This window comes from Heptranchias perlo, chromosome 21 (assembly GCF_035084215.1).
Source record: "Heptranchias perlo isolate sHepPer1 chromosome 21, sHepPer1.hap1, whole genome shotgun sequence".
NCBI classification, from domain to species: Eukaryota; Metazoa; Chordata; class Chondrichthyes; order Hexanchiformes; family Hexanchidae; genus Heptranchias; species Heptranchias perlo.
This window is the reverse complement of record NC_090345.1, coordinates 20402343-20425599: the sequence shown is the minus strand read 5'-3', so window position 1 is coordinate 20425599 and position 23257 is coordinate 20402343. Positions and strand designations below refer to the sequence as shown.

General features: G+C 41.8%; 1 protein-coding gene across 1 annotated transcript in view; it reads right to left on the bottom strand.

Annotated features, from left to right (window-relative positions):
* gucy2g (guanylate cyclase 2g) overlaps positions 1 to 23257 on the bottom strand; it is a 57099-nt gene that overhangs the window by 19216 nt on the left and 14626 nt on the right. The window contains exons 8-14 of the mRNA XM_068002810.1: positions 22600 to 22763; positions 22342 to 22491; positions 17449 to 17532; positions 16547 to 16651; positions 14065 to 14136; positions 10820 to 10988; positions 10569 to 10724 (exon numbers count right to left, since the gene is read on the bottom strand). Of these exons, the coding sequence (XP_067858911.1) occupies positions 10569 to 10724; positions 10820 to 10988; positions 14065 to 14136; positions 16547 to 16651; positions 17449 to 17532; positions 22342 to 22491; positions 22600 to 22763 (900 nt within the window). The remainder of the gene's footprint in view (positions 1 to 10568; positions 10725 to 10819; positions 10989 to 14064; positions 14137 to 16546; positions 16652 to 17448; positions 17533 to 22341; positions 22492 to 22599; positions 22764 to 23257) is intronic.

Genomic DNA, 23257 nt, shown 5'->3' with positions numbered 1-23257 from the left:
CTGTCCAGACCTTTACTGATTTTGAATACCTCTATCAAATATCCTCACAACCGTCTCTGTTCCAAGGAGAACAACCCCAGCTTTTCCAGTCTATCCACATAACTGAAGTCCCTCATCCCTGGAATCATTCTAGTAAATCTCTTCTGCACCCTCTCTAAGGTCTTCACATCTTTCCTAAAGTGCGGTACCAGAACTGGACACAATACTCCAGTTGTGGCCAAACCAGTGTTTTATAAAGGTTCATCATGACTTCCTTCCTTTTGTACTCTTATGCCTCTATTTATAAAGCCCAGGATCCCATATGTTTTTTTAAAAAAAATCGCTTTCTCAACCTGCCCTGCCTCCTTCAATGATTTGTGCACATATACTCCCCAATCTCTCTGTTCCTGTACCCCTTTTAGAGTTGTGCCCTCTAGTTTACATTGCCTGTCCTCGTTCTTTCTACCGAAATGTATCACTTTGCATTTTTCTGCGTTAAATTTCATCTGCCACATGTCTGGCCATGCCACCAGCCTGTCTATATCCTCTTCGAGTCCATCACTATCCTGCTTGCTGTTTACTACCCTTCCAGGTTTTATTTTATCTGCAAATTTTGAAATTGTGCCCTGTACACCCAAGTCCAAGTCATTAATACATATCAAGAAAAGCAGTGGTCCCAGCACCGACCCTTGGGGAACACCACTGTACGCCTCCCTTCAGTCCACCGTTCACCACTACTCTCTGTTTCCTGTCTCTTAGCCAATTCTGTATCCATGTTGCTACTGCCCCCTCTATTCCATGGGCCGCAATCTTGATGATAAACCTACTATACGGCACTTTATCAAACGCCTTTTGAAAGTCCATATACACCACATCAACTGCATTGCCCTCATCTACCCTCTCTGTCACCTCATCAAAAAACTCTATCAGGTTAGTTAAACATGATTTGCCTTTAACAAATCCATGCTGGCTTTCCCTAATCAATCCACACTCATCCAAGTGACTGTCAATTCTGTCCCAGATTATCGTTTCCAAAAGTTTCCTCACCACTGAGATTAAACTGACTGGGCTATATTTGCTGGATTTATCCCTGCACCCTTTTTTGAACAAGGGTATAACATTTGCAATTCTCCAGTCCTCTGGCACCACCCCTGTATCTAAGGATGTTTGGAAGATTAGGGCCAATACCTCTGCAATTTCTACCCTTACTTCCCTCAGCAACCTAGGATACATCCCATCTGGACCAGGTGACTTATCTACTTTAATTACAGCTAGCCTTTCAAGTACCCTCTTCTTTATCAATTTTTAGCCCATCCAGTATCTCAATTATATCTTCCTTTACTGAGATTCTGGCAGCATCTTCTTCCTTGGTAAATACAGATGCAAAGTACTCATTTAGTACCTCAGCCATCCCCTCTGCCTCCATGAGTAGATCTCCTTAATGGTCCCTAATCGGCCCCACCCTTCCTCTTACTACCAGTTTACTGTTTACATGAATGTAGAAGACTTTTGGATTCCCTTTTATGTTGGCTGCCAGTCTATTCTCATACTTTCTCTTTGCCCCTCTTATTTCCTTTTTCACTTCCCTTCTGAACTTTCTATATTCTGCCTGGTTCTCACTTGTGTTATCAACCTGTCACCAGTCATACGCCCCTTTTTCCCATTTCATCTTACTCACTTTCTCTTTTGTGATCCAGGGAGCTCTGGGTTTAGTTGCCCTACCTTTCTGCCTCGTGGGAATGTGCCTAGACTGTACCCAAACCATCTCCTCTTTAATAGGTTGCCCACTGTTCAATTACAGTTTTGCCTGCCCGTCTTTGATTCCAATTTACCAGGGCCAGATCTGTTCTCATGGCCCTCCTCCAGTTGAAGAAAGGTTCTGAATAGGATTCTCCCTCCCTCCTCATCTCCGAGGTTAACTCAACTAAAACTCCAGAATATCTGCCTATTTCAAATAAAACTGTTGGACTATAACCTGGTGTTGTAAGATTCCTTACATTTGTCCACCCCAGTCCATCACCGGCATCTCCACATCATAACTTTACATCCTACATTGTACATCCTTGACCAGTTGTCTTTTCAGCATGGATTTCCTTGGCCCTGTGTAGCCTTTTAGTTTCAAGTCTTTTTTAAGGTTTATTAATTTTATACTTGTCTTCAAGATCTGTGTCAAATGCCCAAGTTGCTTGTATTTACATTATTCATTCCTCTCAGCATTTAAAACAACCTGGATCATGTCCCTCTCAGTCTTTTTTCTAATGAAGAAAGTTCATTTCTGTGAGTTTCTCTTAAAAATGTCAACCTTAAATCCTGGCATTATTCTTGCTGCTCCTTTTTGAACATGCTCCACCATATCAGTGTGAAGGTAGGGTATTCAAAACTGCACATGATATTCCAGCCCTGGCATCATTGATAATCTATACAAAGTTACAACAACTTGTTTGCCCTTGAGATGTAACTTAGTACATGATTAGCTGTATTAGTAACAGTTTCATGTTGACCAGATACTTTCAATATCGATGTGAACAGCAGGAGACTCGGAACAAATCCCATGGACTCCAGTAGTCACTGTCCCCTACACCAACAGTGTTTCCATTTATTATCATTTGCTTTCTGTTTCTACCTAAGTTTTCAATCTAATTAGCTAATTTGCCACTAATTCTAGAAGGTCCAGTTTTCTTCATAGGGCCCATATGTGGAACCATCAAATGCCTTTTAAAAATCCAACTAAATTATATCCACCAGATTGTCTTTGTCAATCATTTTGGTCACCTCAGAATGAAACTCCAGTAAATTCTTGAGGGATGACCTGTTGCTTCTAAATTCATACTGATTATTCCTCATTGCCTTGGCACTATATAGATAGACACTGATAAGATACCATTGAATATTCTTGAGCAATTTACACATTTCTTTTGATCTTTCTTGCTGCTATCTACTATATGTCTTTTGAGCCCTTTTGAGCGCAGCTTGGCTCAGTGATAGCACACTTGCTTCTGAGTGAGAAGGTTGTGGGTTCAAGGTTCAAGCTCAACAATGGACTTGAGCGCAACACTTCATTGCAGTAATGAGGGAGTGCTGCAGGATTGGAGATACTCTGCCTGCTCATGTGAATGTGAAAGATCCCATGACACTAATTGAAGAAGAGCAGGGAATTTTCTTGGTGTTCTAGCTCACATTCATTCCTCAACCAGTGCCACCGACAATAGATTATGTGATCATTCATTTATTTGCTGTTTCTGGGACATGAATATGCAAAAATGAATTTGCCTACATAACAAGTGACTGCACTAAAACAATCCATTGTTTGTAAAACACTTTGGAAAATCCAGAGGACATGAAAGACACTTTGTAAATATAACTTATTTCTTCTTCTAACACTCCCTCAGTACTGCACTGTCAGAGGTGCAGTCTTTCAGATGGTCGTAAAAGATCCCATGGCACTATTCGAAGAAGAGCAGGGGAGTTCTCCTGAAACCATAGAACCATAGAAAAGATACAGCACAGAAGGGGGCCATTTGGCCCATCGTGTCCACGCCGGCTCGAAGAACAACCAGGTGCCCATTCTAATTCAACCTTCCAGCACCCGGTCCGTAGCCCTGCAGCTTACAGCATTTTAGGTGCAGGTCCAGGTACTTTTTAAAAGAGTTGAGGGTCCCTGCCTCTACCACCAATTCGGGCAGCGAATTCCATACACCCACCACCCTCTGGGTTAAAAAAGTTTTTCCTCATGTCCCTTCTAATCCTTCCATCAATCAGCTTAAATCTATGTCCTCTAGTTCTTGAACTCTCCACTACCCTATCTGGGCCCCTCATAATTTTGTACATCTCAAATCAAGTCACCCCTCAGCCTCCTCTGCTCCAAGGAAAACAACCCCAGCCTATCCAATCTCTCCTCGTAGCTGCAATTTTCAAGTCCTGGCAACATTTTTGTAAATCTTCTCTGCACTCTTTCCAGAGCAATTACATCCTTCCTGTAATGCGGTGACCAGAACTGCACACAGTACTCCAGCTGTGGCCTTACCAGCGTTTTATACAGTTCCATCATTACATCCCTGCTTTTGTATTCTATACCTCGGCTAACAATGGAGAGCATGCCATATGCCTTCTTCACAACCTTATCTGCCTGTACTGCCACCTTCAGGGACCAGTGCACAAGCACTCCAAGGTCTCTCACTTCCTCTACCCCTCTCAATATATTCCCATTTACTGTGTATTCCCGTTTATTGTTTGCCCTCTCTAAGTGCATTACCTCACACTTCTTCGGGTTGAACTCCATTTGCCACTTTTCCGCCCACTCCACCAGCCCATTGATATCTTCTTGGAGTCTGCAGCTATCCTCTTCACTATCAACTATACGACCAATTTTTGTGTCGTCTGCAAATTTGCCAATCATGACCCCTAAATTCAAGTCCAAATCATTAATATATACCACAAACAGCAAGGGATCCAACACTGAGCCCTGTGGCACACCACTGGAAATGGATTTCCATTCGCAAAGATATCCATCGACTTTTACCCTTTGTTTCCTGTTACTGAGCCAATTTTGGATCCAATTCGCCACATTTCCCTGTATCCCACCTTTCTGACCAGTCTACCATGTGGGACCTTGTCTACTAAATGCCTTACTAAAATCCATGTAGACAACAGCCACTGCACTACTCTCATCAATCCTCCTTGGCACTTCCCCAAAGAATTTAATCAGATTTGTAAGGCATGACCTTCCCTGAACAAATCCATGCTGACTATCCCTGATTAAACCATGCCTTTCCAAGTGACAGTTTATCCTATCTCTCAGTATAGATTCTAATAGTTTGCCCACCACAGAGGTAAGACTGGCCGGCCTATAATTGTTCGGCCTTTCCCTCGTACCTCGTACCCTTTTTAAACAATGGTATTACGTTTGCAGTCTTCCAGTCCTCCGGTACCTCCCCTGTATCCAGTGAGGATTGGAAAATGATCCTCAGAGCATCTGCTATTTCCTCCCTGGCTTCCTTCAATAGCCTAGGAAACAATCCATCTGGCCCTGGTGACTTATCAACCTTCAAGGATTCCAGTCCCTCTAGTACTTCCTCTCTCGTTATGTTTACCTTATCCAATATTTCACACCTCTCCTCTTTAACTACTATGTCCGGATCATCCCTTTCCTTTGTGAATACGGAGACAAAATATTCATTTAAAACCCTGCCCACATCCTCTGCTTCCACACACAAGTTACCCTTATCATCGCTGATAAGTCCCACCTTTTCCTTAGCTATCCTCTTGCTCTCCTTATTTCCTTTTTTACGTCATCCCTGTACTTTCTATACTTTTCTAGGCTTTCTGCAGTATTTAGTTTCTGTGACAGTCATAAGCTTTCTTTTTCTGCTTTATCATGCCCCATATACTTCCAGACAACCAGGGGGCTCTAAATTTGGCAGTGCCACCCTTTTTCTTTGAGGGGACGTGTCTGCATTGTACCCATAGAATTTCACTTTTTAGTGCCTCCCACTGGCTTGCCACTGATTTCTCCTCAAGTAGTTGTGTCCAGTCCACTTCTGCCAAATCACCTCTTAGTTCTGTAAAATTTGCCTTCCCCCAATTTAAAACGTTTACTCCTGATTTAACTCTGTCCTTTTCCATAATAATGCTAAAACTAACTGAATTGTGGTCACTATCCCCAATATGGTCAACCACTGTCACATCTTCATTTCCCAGTACTAAATCTAGAATTGCATCCCCTCTTGTTGGGCTTGTCACATACTGGCAAAAAAGTTCTCCTGGACACCAATCAAGAATTTTGCACCCTCTGTGCCCCTCACACTGTTTTTGAATCCCAATTGATATGAGGGTAGTTGAAGTCCCTTACTATAATTGCCCTCTTATTTTTGCTCTCAGAAATTTGCCTACATATTTGTTCTTCTATCTCCCTTTTGCTATTCGGGGGTCTATAGTACACTCCTAGTAGAGAGACTGCCCCTTTTTTATTTCTTCGCTCAACCCGTATGGCCTCGATTGATGATCCATTTAGCATATCATCCCTTCTCACAACTGTAATTGATTCTTTAACCAATAATGCTACCCCTCCTCCTTTTTTAATCACCCACTCTATCCTGCCTAAAAACTCTATATCCAGGGATATTGAGCTGCCAATTATCCCCCTCTTTAAGCCAGGTTTCCATTATAGCAATGATATCATGCTGCCATGTGTCTATCTGTGCCCTTAGCTCATCTGCTATATTTGTAATACTCCTTGCATTGATGTATATACCCTTTAACCCCCTCAAATTCCTGTGCTGAACACTATTTATTTTATTTTTTTTATTATTCGTTCATGGGATGTGGGTGTCGCTGGCGAGGCCGGCATTTATTGCCCATCCCTAATTGCCCTCGAGAAGGTGGTGGTGAGCCGCCTTATTGAACTGCTGCAGTCCGTGTGGTGACGGTTCTCCCACAGTGCTGTTAGGAAGGGAGTTCCAGGATTTTGACCCAGCGACAATGAAGGAACGGCGATATATTTCCAAGTCGGGATGGTGTGTAACTTGGAGGGGAACGTGCAGGTGGTGTTGTTCCCATGTACCTGCTGCTCTTGTCCTTCTAGATGGTAGAGGTCGCGGGTTTGGGAGGTGCTGTCAAAGAAGCCTTGGCAAGTTGCTGCAGTGCATCCTGTGGATGGTACACACTGCAGCCACTGTGTGCCGGTGGTGAAGGTAGTGAATGTTTAGGGTGGTGGATGGGGTGCCAATCAAGCGAGCTGCTTTGTCTTGGATGGTGTCGAGCTTCTTGAGCGTTGTTGGAGCTGCACTCATCCAGGCAAATGGAGAGTATTCCATCACACTCCTGACTTGTGCCTTGTAGATGGTGGAAAGGCTTTGGGGAGTCAGGAGGTGAGTCACTTGCCGCAGAATACCCAGCCTCTGACCTGCTCTTGTAGCCACAGTATTTATATGGCTGGTCCAGTTAAGTTTCTGGTCAATGGTGACCCCCAGGATGTTGATGGTGGGGGATTCGACGATGGTAATGCCGTTGAATGTCAAGGGGAGGTGGTTAGACTCTCTCTTGTTGGAGATGGTCATTGCCTGGCACTTGTCTGGCGCGAATGTTACTTGCCGCTTATGAGCCCAAGCCTGGATGTTGTCCAGGTCTTGCTGCATGCGGGCTCAGACTGCTTCATTATCTGAAGGGTTGCGAATGGAACTGAACACTGTGCAATCTTCTGCGAACATCCCCATTTCTGACCTTATGATGGAGGGAAGGTCATTGATGAAGCAGCTGAAGATGGTTGGGCCTAAGACACTGCCTTGAGGAACTCCTGCAGCAATGTCCTGGGGCTGAGATGATTGGCCTCCAACAACTACTACCATCTTCCTTTGTGCTAGGTATGACTCCAGCCACTGGAGAGTTTTCCCCCTGATTCCCATTGACTTCAATTTTACTAGGGCTCCTTGGTGCCACACTCGGTCAAATGCTGCCTTGATGTCAAGGGCAGTCACTCTCACCTCTCCTCTGGAATTCAGCTCTTTTGTCCATGTTTGGACCAAGGCTGTAACGAGGTCTGGAGCTGAGAGGTCCTGGCAGAACCCAAACTGAGCATCGGTGAGCAGGTTATTGGTGAGTAAGTGCCGCTTGATAGCACTGTCGACGACACCTTCCATCACTTTGCTGACGATCGAGAGTAGACTGTGGGGCGATAATTGACCAGATTGGATTTGTCCTGCTTTTTGTGGGCAGGACATACCTGGGCAATTTTCCACATTGTCGGGTGGATGCCAGTGTTGTAGCTGTACTGGAACAGCTTGGCCAGAGGCGCAGCTAGTTCTGGAGCACAAGTCTTAAGCACTACAGCCAGGATGTTGTCGGGGCCCATAGCCTTTGCTGTATCCAGTGCACTCAGCCGTTTCTTGATATCACGTGGAGTGAATCGAATTGGCTGAGAACTGGCTTCTGTGATGGTGGGGATATAGGGAGGAGGCTGAGATGGATCATCCACTCGGCACTTCTGGCTGAAGGTGGTTGCAAACGATTCAGCCTTGTCTTTTGCACTCACGTGCTGGACTCCACCCTCATTGAGGATGGGGATGTTTGCAGAGCCTCCTCCTCCCGTTAGTTGTTTAATTGTCCACCACCATTCACGACTAGATGTAGCAGGACTGCAGAGCTTTGATCTGATCCGTTGGTTGTGGAATCGCTTAGCTTTGTCTATAGTATGTTGCTTCCGCTGTTTAGCATGCATGTAGTCCTGAGTTGTAGCTTCACCAGGTTGGCACCTCATTTTTAGGTACGCCTGGTGCTGCTCCTGGCATGCTCTTCTACACTCCTCATTGAACCAAGGTTGATCCCCTGGCTTGTTGGTAATGGTAGAGTAAGGAATATGCCGGGCCATGAGGTTACAGATTGTGCTGGAATGCAATTCTGCTGCTTCTTTTGCCTTTCTGAGTGGCTAACTACATCACTAACTGCTTTTCTATTTCCCATTTCCTGGTCTGAATTTGTCCTATCTGTACCTGCCCTTTGGTTCCCATCCCCCTGCCATACTAGTTTAAACCCTCCCCAACAGAACTAGCAAATGCCCCCGCGAGGATATTGGTCCCGGTTCTGCTTGGGTGCAACCCATCCAGCTTGTACAGGTCCCGCCTTTCCCAGAATCGGTCCCAATGCCTCAGGAATTTAAACCCCTCCCTCCTACACCATCTCTCAAGCCACACATTCATCTGGTCTATTCTCCTATTTCTGCTCTCTCTAGCACATGGCACTGGGAGTAATCCTCAGATTACTACCTTAGAGGTCCTGCTTTTTAATTTATTTCCTAACTCCCTATATTCTGCTTGCGGGACCTCATCCCTTTTTTTTAAAACAGATGTCGTTGGTACCGATATGGACCACGACCTCTGGCTGTTCACCCTCCCCCTTCAGAATGTCCTGCATTCCTTGGCTAATATTTATTTCTCAACCAACACCTCTGAAAAACAGATTATCTGGTCATGTATATCATTGCTATTTGTGGGACCTTGCTATGTGCAAATTGGCTGCCGTGTTTCCCTGCATTACAACAATGGTTTGGGACATCCTGAGGTCATGAAAGGCGCTGTATAAATGCAAGTCCTTTCCTTTAACATTCATTTTAATTATCTTCAATTGGGTTTTGTGACTCCTAATTGTTACTACTGTTTGTTTCTTTGTGTCTTTTAAAATATTTCTGTATTGTCTTATGATATTTTGATTTTGCTGTGTTTTTGTCACATTTCAAGATTTTTGCCTATTTGGCCTAAGAGGGATTTTGGTATTAAGTTAAATTTGGCTTACAATGGCTTAACTCCTGACAGCACACAAGCTATCTGGAAATGTTGATTAGCCCAAATGAAGTGTCTAACAGATTTGTGCTTCTCACATAGAAAGAACTTGCATTTATATAGTACCTTTCACATCCACAGAATGTCCCAATGCGTCTCAGAGCCAATAAAATATTTTTGAAGTGTAATCACTGTTGTAATGTAGGCAAATGTAGCAACTAATTTATGTACAGCATGGATCCACAAACAGTAATGAGATAAATGACCAGATAATCTGTTTTGGTAGGGTTGGCTGAGGGATAAATATTGGCTAATTACCATCCCTCTGCTACATTAGTCAGTGCTTTGCCCCTTTTACAGGCGCAACACATATCAATTTCAATCCCATAGACTGAGTCTCCTCCCTTCAGACTAATAGAGTGAGTCTCTGCTCTTAGCTACTCTAAAAATCTTATGTGAAATGAGTTTGGGTAGTCTCAAACCACTTGCAACTGAATGTGGGCCAGAAATACAAAATAGTTGAAGGAAGTTGAGGAAGCTTTGATTTATATTTGACTTGTACTATCCCTAACCTAGGAATGCTTCATGTTGACACTGTGTATGCAAAATGAGCCAAAAATTCAGTACAAATAATATATAGATTTAAAAAAAATTGAAGACACTAAAGAAAGAGAGCAGTGAGAGGGACAGACATTGAGAAAGACAAAGAAGCAAGAAGAGTAGACATAAGTAAGATTAAAGGAGCCAGATGGAGACAGGGGGGTGGGGGAGATAGAGAGAGAAAGATTCACAAGAGAAAGAGATGCAGGGTGGGAAACAGGAAGAGATGCAAGAACCAGAAGGTAACTCTGACAGCTGGGGGAAGGTAATTCTCTGTGCACGTGCAGGCAATGGAGATCCTCACCTGCCACCAGTGCATATCAGAAAATCGTAGGCACGTTGTCTGCAAGTTTCCAACACGCACTGGCACCAGGTGAGGTTCCTGCTGCTGATGCATTTTTGTAACATTTAAGCTAGAGTGTGGCATTGGATTACATTTTTTTTGCGTTATCATTTGGTGACAGCATTTAAATAGTTTTAGGAGTGTAGCATATTTGCGGGTGATTAAGTGGAATCCCTGAAAAACCAAAGTAATTCCAGCTGTAGCATATAAGAACATCACCCACTGCTGGAATCAACACATGGAGCAAAAAATAGACTCTCAACAATGGAGTCCAGTTCTCCTCCAACAAATGCAGTTTATGTCACATCTTAAAAAAAGTAATACAATGAAATCCTTGGAAACAATAATAATTGATATAAATGACTGAACTGTTTTACCCTCTGAGTCCATCTGAAAATCGTGGCAGGGCCCCTTGTCCCCATGATATAGCAATTCTCTTAGAATAACGGCAAAACTATACACGTCTCCTTTCTGCGTTCCATTGAATGGGTACTCTTTGAGTCGCAACAGTTCTGGAGCAGTCCAGTACAGCTCTGCAAGATGACAAATTGGATACATGTGGAAAGTAGATAGCAATTCCTCAAGGCAAGCTTTCTCGTAACTACTGTTTAACAGTGATTGAATGTACCTTCATAGTTCATGTCTTCTGCAGTGATTACTTTCCTTTTGGTTCCGTATCGAAGCTCCCATAGGCCAAATCCTGATATTTTTACTTGCATCCGACTGTCTATCAGACAAGTTTTAGGTTTTAAGTTACCATGAGACTTCAGAGGACTATCATGTAAAAATATCATTCCCTACATTAAAATACAAAACATCATTAGCTTTAGTGTTACATTTTCTCCTGCCTTTGCTCCGAGGTATTTACTACAAGAGTTAAATTTAATTATGACCAGCAACACTGAATCTGAGAACACCTATGGCAAGATCCAAAGTTATAACAATAATCAATAAAATACCTGTTAATTCAAGAAAATTATGCAACACTTCATACTGATAACAGATACTGTATTGTTCTACTAATTGGTTGACTTTTAATTATTATATTTGATTAATTAGTGAATTTGTATGAGGCCTCAATGTTTAGTCTTTCATTGCATGTGACTTAAACACTGAATTGATGCTGTCTGTCTTTATTCCCATCCTTTTACTTTCTCATGCAGTGTCTATCCTGAGATGAGTAAGAACCTTGCTCTGTTCTAAAGACACACAATAAGACATTGCTGATGCCACCCACCCTGTGCCCTGAAGACTGTTGAGGATCTGACTCAATCCCAGACCATTCTTTATATACATGCTCTGTTAACTCAGTGACTATGATCTCCAAAATCTGTCCCTGCCAGTTCATCCTGAGAGCTATATACAGACAGAGAGAGTGACAAGGTGTTATGAATTCTACACACTTTGCCTAATTGGCAATATCTACTAAACAATAGAATCTAACTGCAGGCAGCACTGATTAGAAGGAGCTGACTGCAATGCAATCGTGGATTCCCCAAAGATCAATTACTATATCTATTTATCGTGGTCAAATATAAAATAATGATTTGATTTGCTTTATACACATATACAATCAATATATTGCTGGTAAATGATTCGTGCTATGGGGAGATTGGCTTGCATCTAACAGACATATTTTGGTTGACTTTGTGCATAAATGATATTAGTAATATGAAGCATGCATTATTTCTTTCAGCCTAGGCAATGATTAATACAGTAAGACTTCCCTTAATCACAAACTACAACCTCATTTTAGGATGAACCAGCATGATACAAGAATATGTCATATATTAACTGAAAATGTAACAGGATTTAATCATCAGGAAACACTAGGTTGTAGCTTTCCCCACAATACGTCAATGTAACATCTGCTATCTAACTTAGTAATTATTAAATCAGCAGAGTGGATTTGAAAGATGAAGCTTTGGAAATAATCCCTTCCTTTCATTAATGATAATTAGAATAGCCACTGAAGTATACATCTGGATCAACACTTTACTAAAATTATTCCTTAGCAACAAGGTGCAAAATATTAGTACATTCACAACACAAATTTGATACAAAGAATATCTTCACTCCTGCCGCCCCCATCCCCATCCCCAATTTTCCCCTTCCTCTCAGAAGGGGGCAGGGACTCAAGTATGACAGACACCAGTATATAAACCACATTTTATGTGTGAGCCTGGACAGTGAAAGTTAGTCTTATTCACTTGAGGGAGGAATGACAGTTTCAAGCTTGATCCTGTGCTCACCTGACATCCATACACTTGTACTTTCCAACTAGGCCGCCGGATGTGAGGACCCCGCCCATTTATCAACCCAGGGACATGGAAACCAATGTACTGCAGTTAATCCAGCACAGAACAGGGCTCAAATCAGGTTTACATGGCTCTGTATAGCAACATACCAGCCCTCAAATGCTGCGTGGGTTCTTGCAGTCTGCAGCCTTAACTCTGGGAGAAGAGTGATGGAACCCCACCAGAGAAAAAGCGTAAACGGCTGAAAATGGTCATTCATGCCATTTCCTTGGGGTTTCTGCCGGTCTCCTGCTAGAGTTACGGTGGTAAAATGGTAGAATTGCCGTGGAATTTCGAGGCTAGCATGCATTGAGGACCTGGCCAGAAAGAGCCAGAAATATTCTGGTTTGTTTCTGTTTTATGATTCCACAAGGATAGTGTAGAGATTGAATTAATATGGCAGCTGAGAACCACCAAATTGTCTTATCTTTCATTAAAACTACTGCAAACTCCATAAAGTACTGGAAGTGTACAGTAGAAAATCATTTAAAATATATAACATCTGACATAGACCAGGTGTCCGAATATATACACATTTGCCTCTAGCTACGTGTAACCCTTTCATCACTGAGGATGATTTCAATTGCATTCTGGAAGCTGATTCTTAAGCAGCAGTAGCTTGTGGAACATTAAGAGTAAAATATCATATTACAAGATTCAGGCAAATTGCAGCAGATGGGCACACAGTCAGAGAGCAAAAAAAAATTGTGAATGCTGGAAATCGGAAACAAAAACATAAAATGTTTGAAATAAACAAGACCAGTCAACATCTGAAAGAGAAAAGTACATTCTTTATAAAACCCTTTATCAGAACTGAAGCAAAGAATATTTCTTCTGTGTGCTAGGTAGAAAAATTGTAAAGATCTAGGGATGATTGTAATCCTACCATGGGTCAGCAGTTAAAATGGCCCGAGTTATTTACCTGCCCTGGAGTTGGCTGGACCCCACCGTCCGCGATTTTAACCTGCTCTCTTGAGCAGGCCGAGCCCTTCTTTACATATACACATCAGGCTCCAATGACATCATCAAGACCTGACTGCAATTTTAACTCAGGCTTGAGCTGGGAAGTTGCTGCGCCTTTCCTGCCAGGCCAACCCAGGACAGAAGGGGATCAGACCTAGAAGAGGCCAACAAAGGTAAGTGTTTTTCTTTCCTTTTTAGGGGCAGGAGAAACAGGAGTGCTTCTCCAGGCCCCACAAGGCAAGCTTAGGTCTCCCCTGCCCCAGACTCTCCCTCTTCCTGAACACAAGACCCTGGAAACAAAAAAAACCACACGCACTCATACATGCACACACTCGCAGTCAGGAGGGTCCCACCCAAAATTCTGAATGACCTATTGGCCATGTTAAGAGAGATAATCAAGTTTACAACATATGCTTCAGAACTGAATGTCTTTTCATTAAGGTGGTAGGTAAGGCGATTTAACACATTAAACCAGAAGTGGCATTTCAAACTCACATGAGAATATTTCATTATTTTAAAATTCCATTCATCACACAAGAGAATATATTTGATATCACAGTGAATCAATACTTTATTAATGTCAAAATATAAACTATTGCTTCCAGGTACTCACATTTACCATATCATAAGCAAGTGAGAGCTTGAAAATCCAGTCAAGTTGAAAATCAGTATTTTTCAGGATATCCTGGTGAAAGAAAATTGAATATAATGAATATATTTAGTGATAGTTTTTTTTCCCTTATAAACATGCGCTGACTTTTTTGTCCACCTTAGTGACTGGAGGAAAATATACCCAAATGTTGAAAGCTTGGTTGCAGGTGTGAATGGACAAGCACCTTTGCCAAATGCTTGCTCTCACATAACTGGATTCCATGGTATTGATGTATGAAAGAAAAATGGATGTATGTTCCAAACTGTATGATTTTCAGGGAGCAACTTTGCTTAAAGGAAAAGATACCTCTAGGGTTAAACACTATAGGGACAATTTTAAATCTCTCCACCCATTGTAATTAGGGCAGTAGCAGCTCAAAAATGGCCAAAGGCTATGTGTAATATGCAAATCAGGATCCTATGAGGTACATAGGACCCCAATTGCAATTTTGAGGTACCAACGGGTGGAGCAGGTGCTGCGCACAGTCCGCACATTTATACCAGGCGGTGTACAGCCTAACCAGTGGTCCTTAAAGGAACCGCTGGAAGCCACTCACAAAATGGTTCAGGAAATGTCTAGTTTTCTTTGGTGGGGCCAGGACGACGAAGAGTGCTCTCTTAATATAGAAAAACATCCCAAGGTGCTCTACAGATGTGTAATCAGACAAAAATAGATGCTGAGCCAAAGAAGAATATATTAGAAGGGGTGACTAAAAGCTTGGTCAAATAGATGGATTTTAAGGAGGGTCTTAAAGGAGGAGAGGGAGGTAGAGAGACGGAAGGGTTTAGGCAGGGAATTCCAGAATGTGGGGTCTAATCTGCTAAAAGCACAACTGCCAATGGTGGGGCAAAGGGAGGGGCAGATGCACAAAATGCCAGAGTTAGAAGAATGGAGACTTTGGAGTGGTTGTAGTGCTGGAGGAGGTTACAAAGATAGGGAGTGGACAGGCCATGAAGGGACTTAAACACGAAGATGAGCATTATATATTGGAGAACGAGGAGACAATGTAGATCAGCAAGGACAGGGGTGATAGTGAGTGGGACTTGGTGCAGGATAGGATACTGACAACAGAGTTTTGGATGAACTTAAGTTTATGGAGGGTGGAGGATGGGAGCTTGCCAGGAGAGCATTTGAATAGCCGAATCTAGAGGTGACCAAGGCATGGATGAGGGTTTTCCGTGGCAGATGGGCTGATGCAGGGGCAGAGGTGGGTAATGTTACGGAGGTGAAAGTAGGCGGTCTTTGTGATGCAAAGTATAAATGGTCAGAAGTTCAACTCAGTGTTGAATAGAATGCTAAGATTGTGAACAGTCTGATTCAGCCTGAGACAGTGGGCAGGGAGGAGAATGGAATCGATGATAAAGGTATGGAGTTTGTGGTGGGGCTGAAGACAATGGTTTCAGTCTTCATAATGTTTAACCAGAGGAAATTGCAGCTCAATCATGACTGAATATTGGAGAGGCAGACAACACAGAGGGAGGGGAGGGGTCAAGAGGTGGTGGAGAAGTAGAACTGGGTGTCTCTGCATACATAAGGAAGCTGACCCTATGTCTGCGGAAGATGTCACAAAAGGGGCAGCATATAGATGAGAAACAGCAAGGGGCCAAAGATAGATCCTTGGGTGACTCCAGAGGTAACAGTGCAGGGGAAGATACTTTGGCTATGATCAAATAGGTAAGACTAGAACCAAGCGAAAGCAATTCACCTGAGCTGGATGATGGAAGAAAGGTTTTGGAGGAGAATGGTGCAATCGACCACGTCAGTAGCTGTAGAGAGTTTGAGGTTGACAAAGAAGCATAATGCACCATGGTCACACTCACAGAGGATGTCATTTGTGACTTTAGTTAGAGCCATTTCAGTTCTGTGGCTGGGGCGGAAACCTGATTGGAGAGATTCAATCAGAGAGTTGCGGGAATGATGGGCATGGATTTGAGAGACAATGACACATTCATGGATTTTAGAGAGGAACGGGAGTTTGGAGATGGGGTAATAGTTTGCAAGGACAAAGAAGTTGATGGTGGTTTTTTGAGGAGGGGTGATGATGGTGGTTTTGAAAGGGAGGGGGCCAAAACCCAAGGAAAGGGAACCACTTACAATGTCAACTGATATGGGGGCCAAGAAGGGAAGTTGGGTGGTCAGCAGTCTAGTGGGAATAGGATTGAGAGAGCAGGAGGTGGGTCTTATGATCAAGTTGAGCTTGGAGAAAGCATGAGGAGAGATAGGAGAGAAACTGGAGAAAGATATGGGTTCAGTGGTACGGCACAGGGAAGCCTGGGGGGTGGGGGTGGGCGTTTGCCTTGGTGGCTGAGGGGAAGAAGAGGTAGTAGAGGCAGCTGAACGTATGATCTCAATCTTAGGTGGTATTAAGTTGATAAAGCATGTTACACATTTGAAAACACAACGATTCTACATAACTTACATATTCTTATTTTAATCAACTTACCTTTAAACTTCCCTTTCTGCAGTATTGTGAAATTATATACGTATGTGGTGGATCGATACATACACCAAAGAAAGTAACTAGATTTTCATGTCTTAGTTCTCGTATCTGGAACCAACATTAATAATTCACAGTTAGACATTGTCTTGAAATTGAATGTATATTTTTCCTTCAAATGAACGTATCCTAGCTATTAAACTTGTACTAGAGAAAATCTGGCCTCCAAGCTCCTCAACATATGATATACAAGAATCATATGCATTCCTTCTTTTTGTCTGTCCTTTAAATGACTGTATTAATATTTTTTTTAAAGTCCTGAAGAAATGTTTAATTTGTGATGTTACTAAAGGTGACATGTTACAGTTTCCAGTTAGCTATACCCATGAGCCACTTAACCTCAAAGCTATCTGATACCTCTGCCACTGGCTCAGTTGTTACAAAGCAGGTAATCCTAGCTTTGATTCCTGGTCTGTGCTCGGTTAGCTGAACTCAGCCGGGTTGGCTAAAGAGAAGGCACAACAGACCTTAGCACCCCTGGACTGTGGATGAGAAAAGAAGCCAGGGTTACTGCTCCTGATCATTATCCAGGGATCCCTACTGGAAAGTGTGTGTTTTTGGTTATCAGGGGAGGACAGGACCAGCTCTGGTTGTGATGCCCCTTCTGAAAGAATAGCTCGCCAGCACTCACTGTCTAGGCTCATACATGAAGAACGATCACTTGGACTAGGGCTGCAGGCACCTGATAAACTAGATCCCAGAAAGAGTTAGCCCCTTTGAAAAGCAGGAGAGAAAAGGTGGAAAAGAATTGACAAAAAAGCTAATTCTAAAAAATATATCTGACACTTTTTAAACCTATTCTCAGAGGTGCTTAATTCCACCATTGTAACTATAAACATATGTCATACCATCTCCAGTTCTTGTAGTATTGATTGTTTGCTCATATCTGGAAATGTTGATCTGTCAAGGTATGTAACTGCTACGTGATTTCCCTGTCATGACAAAAATGAATGAGCACGACAGCAGTAATTAAGGCATCACAGACCTGTCAAGTCTTGTTTGTTCTCAGTAAGACTTCTTTAAAGGGACCTCTCTTGCCCAGAAAGTGAACAATTAAAAGTTTGGAATCTCATTCCTTCAGGTTGTGAATGGTTGTTGGAGATTTTAAAAATGTCAAATGTTTTCTTACTTTTCCTTTCTGTCTCTTTTTACTCTCTCTTAATCCAATCTTTCTTTCCCTCTCTTCATTTCTCTTTCTGCACCTTATTTGACATTGAATTCACCCACTCTAATTCACCCTCCTTCCTCTGTTTATTTCTCAACCCTTTATCTCATTGGTTAAGGAAATACACTGTTTGTCCCATTGTTCACCAAGGTCCCAGATGCCCTGTTTCTCTCGCTCTGTTGTTATCTGCACTTCCAGCAACTTTGTAGGCAAAAACTTTGAGCTACAGGGTGCAGGAACAAGTCTAACTAACAGGGCACACTGCGGGATGCACTGCTCCAGCAAATTCTGGGCCATTATTACTTATATATTATATATTAAAATTGCTGAGTGCGTCATAACATTCTATTGGAATTGCATCAGTAGGTGGCACTGTGACATCATGTTATCTACAATGGAGCAGAGGTAATATTATGTGACTATCCATCAAATAATGTTACGCTGTAGGTTAGGAACTGTTCCCTATTCCCAACTTTCACCACTGGGTAATTCTGCAATGCTTTTGCTCTAACACAAAGGCTTAATCCCATTTGAAGAATTCCAGCCAAGGTGGGGTTGTGGGGGGTGGGGTTTGTAAATTAATTCAATAATGATGGCATTGTAGGTATCTGCAGTAATTGAAATAATTTTCATTTTGTTGCATGATGTTCTTTCCGGCCTCTGCTTCACGACCCTTGTCCAGTCATCATACACGTCCTGGCATCACATTCCACCTGCCCCAGCTGTGAAGTACTATAACCCTGGGATCATTTCTCCTTTCAACCATCTCATCGGCTAACTGTGCTGGTGGATCCTTCAGTTCACCTCGTGCCCTCAGCCAATCCTCCCTCTGCTAAGACCATCTGTCTGACCATCCCGTAAGTCCCCTTTTCAACTGCCTGATGTACTTTTTGAAAAAAAAAGAATAAATTCTTGTATTTAGTCCACAAGTGGTCAATTTAATCCACTGTAAAATATAGCAAATGTTCAGGCACAATCCTTAATTCTCTATTCACACATCTTTGTAATACACAGACACACATACATATTCACATTCAATTTCACTATGTTCATTAAATAGTATGAATGATTTTCACCCAGTTGTTTCACCCCATGCTGTCAAGCAGTCTGACAAATGGTTAAAAGTGGTTAAACATGGGTAACAAGAAACAATTTGATTGTTAAACCAAACAGCACTGATGTGATTCCAACCTGTCTTTCAGTGTAAAGAGCTTTTGTTTTCCTGTACATGGTATTTTCACCATGAATGAAGTTCATCTTGATTTAATGCTTCAACCCTTACAGTCTGATAAAGCCATCAGATCCTGTGAAATAATTGAGCATATTAATAGCAGAGTGGTCCACTGCAGAATCAGAATATGTTCCTAGTCCTTTCAGTGATTTGGCGGATGTGTTGAAAAACAGAACGTGAGAATATTTCAAAGGAATTCCGCCTTTTAAATTCCATTATAATCTCAGGTGATCTATTTAATTTCATTGGAATATCAAATCACATGGGATATATTGAACCAATGTGAAAGTTAACACTATAAATGAAATGTAAATGTTCAGAATTAATTTTCTTTCAAAACCATTCCTTTGTTAATATAAAGAAAAAGAAAGAACTTGCATTTATGTATAGCCTTTCACATTCTCAGTACACCCCATAACAGTTCTCAGCCAGTGAATTACATTTGAAGTTAATCACTATTGTTTTGTAGACAATTGTGGCAGCCAATTTGTGCACTATAAAATCCCACAAACAGCAACTAAGACAAAAAGCAGATAATCTGTTTTGGTGGTGTTGGTTGAGGTATGAATGTTAAGGACATAAGAAATAGGAGCAGGAGTAGGCCATACAGCCCCTTAAGCCTGTTTCACCATTCAATAAGATCATGGCTGATCTTTGACCTCAACTCCTCTTTCCTGCCCGATCCCCCTAGAGTCCAAAAATCTATCTATCTCAGCCTTGAATATACTCAACGACTCAGCATCCACAGCCCTTTGTTGGTCTGGACACTGGGAGAACTTCCTTGAATAGTTCCTTGGGATCTTTTACATCCACTCAAACAGGTAAACGGGGCCTTGGTTTAAAGTCTCAACTATAAGACATCATTGCCAACAATGCAGCACTCCCTCAGTACTGCACTGACGTGTCAGACTAGATTATGCGCTCAAATTCTGGATTGGTGCTGGAATGCACAGTCTTCCAATTCAAAGTTGAGAATGTTACTACTTAATTACATCCCTGTGATTCAGTTCCATGTGGTATTATCTTGAACGCGGCTCCTCCCACCTGGCCCCACTGTTAAATCAAAATAGCAAGTAGAAGGAATTGAAGTGACCCATCAGATCACCGCGGAAAAGAAACTCTCCAAGTTTGTATCCTGAGAGATGAGTAAATTGCCTATTATCCTACTAGTGCTACAACAGGCAAGGGGAAAGAAGTACAATGTGTAAAATAAAGGAAGACTTGCATTTATCTAGCGCTTTTCACAACCTCAGGACGTCCCAAAGCACTTTACAGCCAATGAGGTATTTTTGACGTATAGTCACTGTTGTAATGTCGGAATGTGTATGTGTTCCTATACCTGTGTTGGTTGCATGATATTCAATTTTGCCATCATCTGTAATATAGTAAAAGCCCTGCATACAGTGTCTACATCCTATAAGTGTCACATTTACTTCCTGTCACATTTTAGCATAACCTTTCACTCACCATGGCCAACTCCATTCAAGATCTGAGTGTAAATAGAAAATATTAACTAAATTTCCAAGATGGACATATAAAAAGATATAAATAGAAGAGTTTCGGTGTTTCATTTTTTAAAAATGGTGAAATAACAAGGGAGGAGAAGATTATTTGTTTCTTTCAATTTTTGAAGACATAGGTCCCAAAATAATGCTGTGAGAAATAAGCGTATGAAAGCTTAACATGTTTGTCTAATATTTCTCCCTCTGCTATTTTAGCAGATGCATTATCCCCTTTAAAATAAACGGGTTGATGCCTCTGTTAAAATAGTGGAGAGAGGAATTTCAGACAAATGCATAATTTCAGGGCCACAATTTCTTCATACCTCTAACATGTCCAACTAACACCAATCACTTCTTACAGTTGATGGCTCCAACCTTTGATCTTCTTCATCTATTGACATTCTTCTTCTATCTCCTCTGACTTTGAACATAATTCCCACATCTCCTCCATTGCTAAAGCTTCCTCCAAGAAGCTCGGTTCCCTTTTTCATGCCAAGCACATCTTTTCCCCCAACTATCTACAAAGTTCAAGTATGTGCAAGACTTGCGTACTGCTCCTATACTTGGTGAGGCTCTTCCAGCACCTCTCTTGCATTTTTGGACAGGATCTTGTCATCTGATAGGTGACCCTTCTTTCACCTCTATTTTCCAATCGATACCTCTCCATCACAAACTTGTCTCCATTTTCATCGATACCACCTTGTTCATTTCTCCTCTGAACTTTCCTTTCTTAATCTTCCAAAGCTCCAAATACACTGTCCAACACATTCTTCCTCCTCCTTGCATCCTGCTCCTGAAATCAACACTACTTGCACTGTCCCACTCTAACTCATTTCTTCCCTGGACTCAAAACTATAGGACATTTTACCTTATTCAGTTTTCCTTTCATCCTCCAATCTATAAGCTTTTAAAACCTTAGCTTGGCCTCAGCTAATCACAATTCTTGATTTTTGTCTTCGCTCCTACTATTTTTAGCCTGCGTCCTGCACCTTGGCCTTTCATCTAGATTTCTCAATGAAAAAACTATCTAAGGCTAGAACGTTTGTTGGAAACTGTGTGAGGGGTGGTGGAAGACCCTGCTGGGTTTAAACTTGAATATTACATAGAATTTACAGCCATTCGGCCCAACTAGTCTGAGCTGGTGTTAATGCTGCACAAGAGCCTCCTCCCACCCTACTTCACCTAACCCTATCAGCATATCCTTCTGCTACTATCCCACCTAATTTGGGATGGGATCATGAAAGAAAGTCCAGTGGATTACATCCTGGTGTTAAGGTGCTGAAATTTGCATTGAATGCCTTGACTTTACATTTAATGATTTACCACTGATGTTGAGAGTAGAGCAGAACTGTAGTAATACCTTGGTGATTATTCACCATATTTATGGCCTAATTAGTGCCCAAGTAGCCTTCATGGCTCCACACAGGACAATTTCACCCATTGAGTTATAATTGATGTTGCATGTTATATTGACATTACAGGTGATGGCTTATTGTTGATAGTGCTCATTTACATAATTAATTCTTATCTGTACGAAGTCATATTGTGCAAACTCATGTGCAGTTATTTATGAAGCAATCAGTGTGTGGTATATATGTTAGCTTCTTGAATAAGTTCTTTTGATAGGAATTCTGTCAGTGTATATGAAATCTTACATCGCAAGGATAAAATCCCACTGAGATGATTGGCATATATTTCAAGGTTGTGTTTTGAATATATTTTATGTACTATTTCAATCAATTTTTTTTAACAATCTTACTCCTGGCAATGATCTGACCTTGCTCAATATAACATCACTTAATAATATATTTTAACAATGTAAGAATTCTTGAAGCAAACTCACCTGGTAAAGGCCTACTGTGGTATAAACTACTTTGTTTCCTAGTTTATCTCTGAAACCATAATTCTGATGACTTGAAATGTTAGTTTTAGATCCATGGCTTCCACCTTCTATGACTGATGGGGTAGTACCAGTCAATGTATCAATATGCCTCTGTGCATTGATATGGAAAAAAAACTGCATGTGTAAAATCGTGCTTCATTTCAGATCTCTTTTAATCTTTGATAACAGCAAAAATGTTGTATACAGCCAATCCTGTACCTTGTTATCTTTCAGGATAATTATGTCTTCATAATTTATTTTCCACCATACATCCTGAATTGGATTTAGTAATTTACATTTCTTTGCCATTAGGATGGAAATTAAAATAACTGCAGCAAAAGCCATGACCAATATGACAACGACTAAAAGCACAATTGAGTTATCTGGAAAAACAGAGCATACCAAGTGATTACATAACCAGACTAGACTGAATTGACAATAGTCAGTGAGTGCTTGGCCAGTATTTATCAAAGTTTTAATGTACCAGTGTCTGTTGTAAAGAAATTAAAATTCTATAAAAATGATAGTATTACAAAAGGGGAAACTTTAACTCCCAGGTGGGAAGCCAGTGGGACGAGAAGCCAGGAGCCGCAGTGGGAGGATTGGTTCATTTTAACGGCCTGGCCTCATTAATATCCTGCTCAAAACGGGCATCCAGAGGCAGCTCGCTGGCTTTGGCCCATGAAGCCATGCCGGCAGTCCGGTAAATTGTGGGGAGAGGGTGTTCAGGAGGGTTTTGTGGGTGGGAAGGAGGGCCACCTGCTCTTCTGGGTTCCACAAAGATAAGTTTTACCGACAGGGCCTCTGCTGGGTGTCCGCTAGTTTGTACTGAGTGGAGTGTTCACGGCTAACACTCCAATCAGTAGGCAGTTAAAAT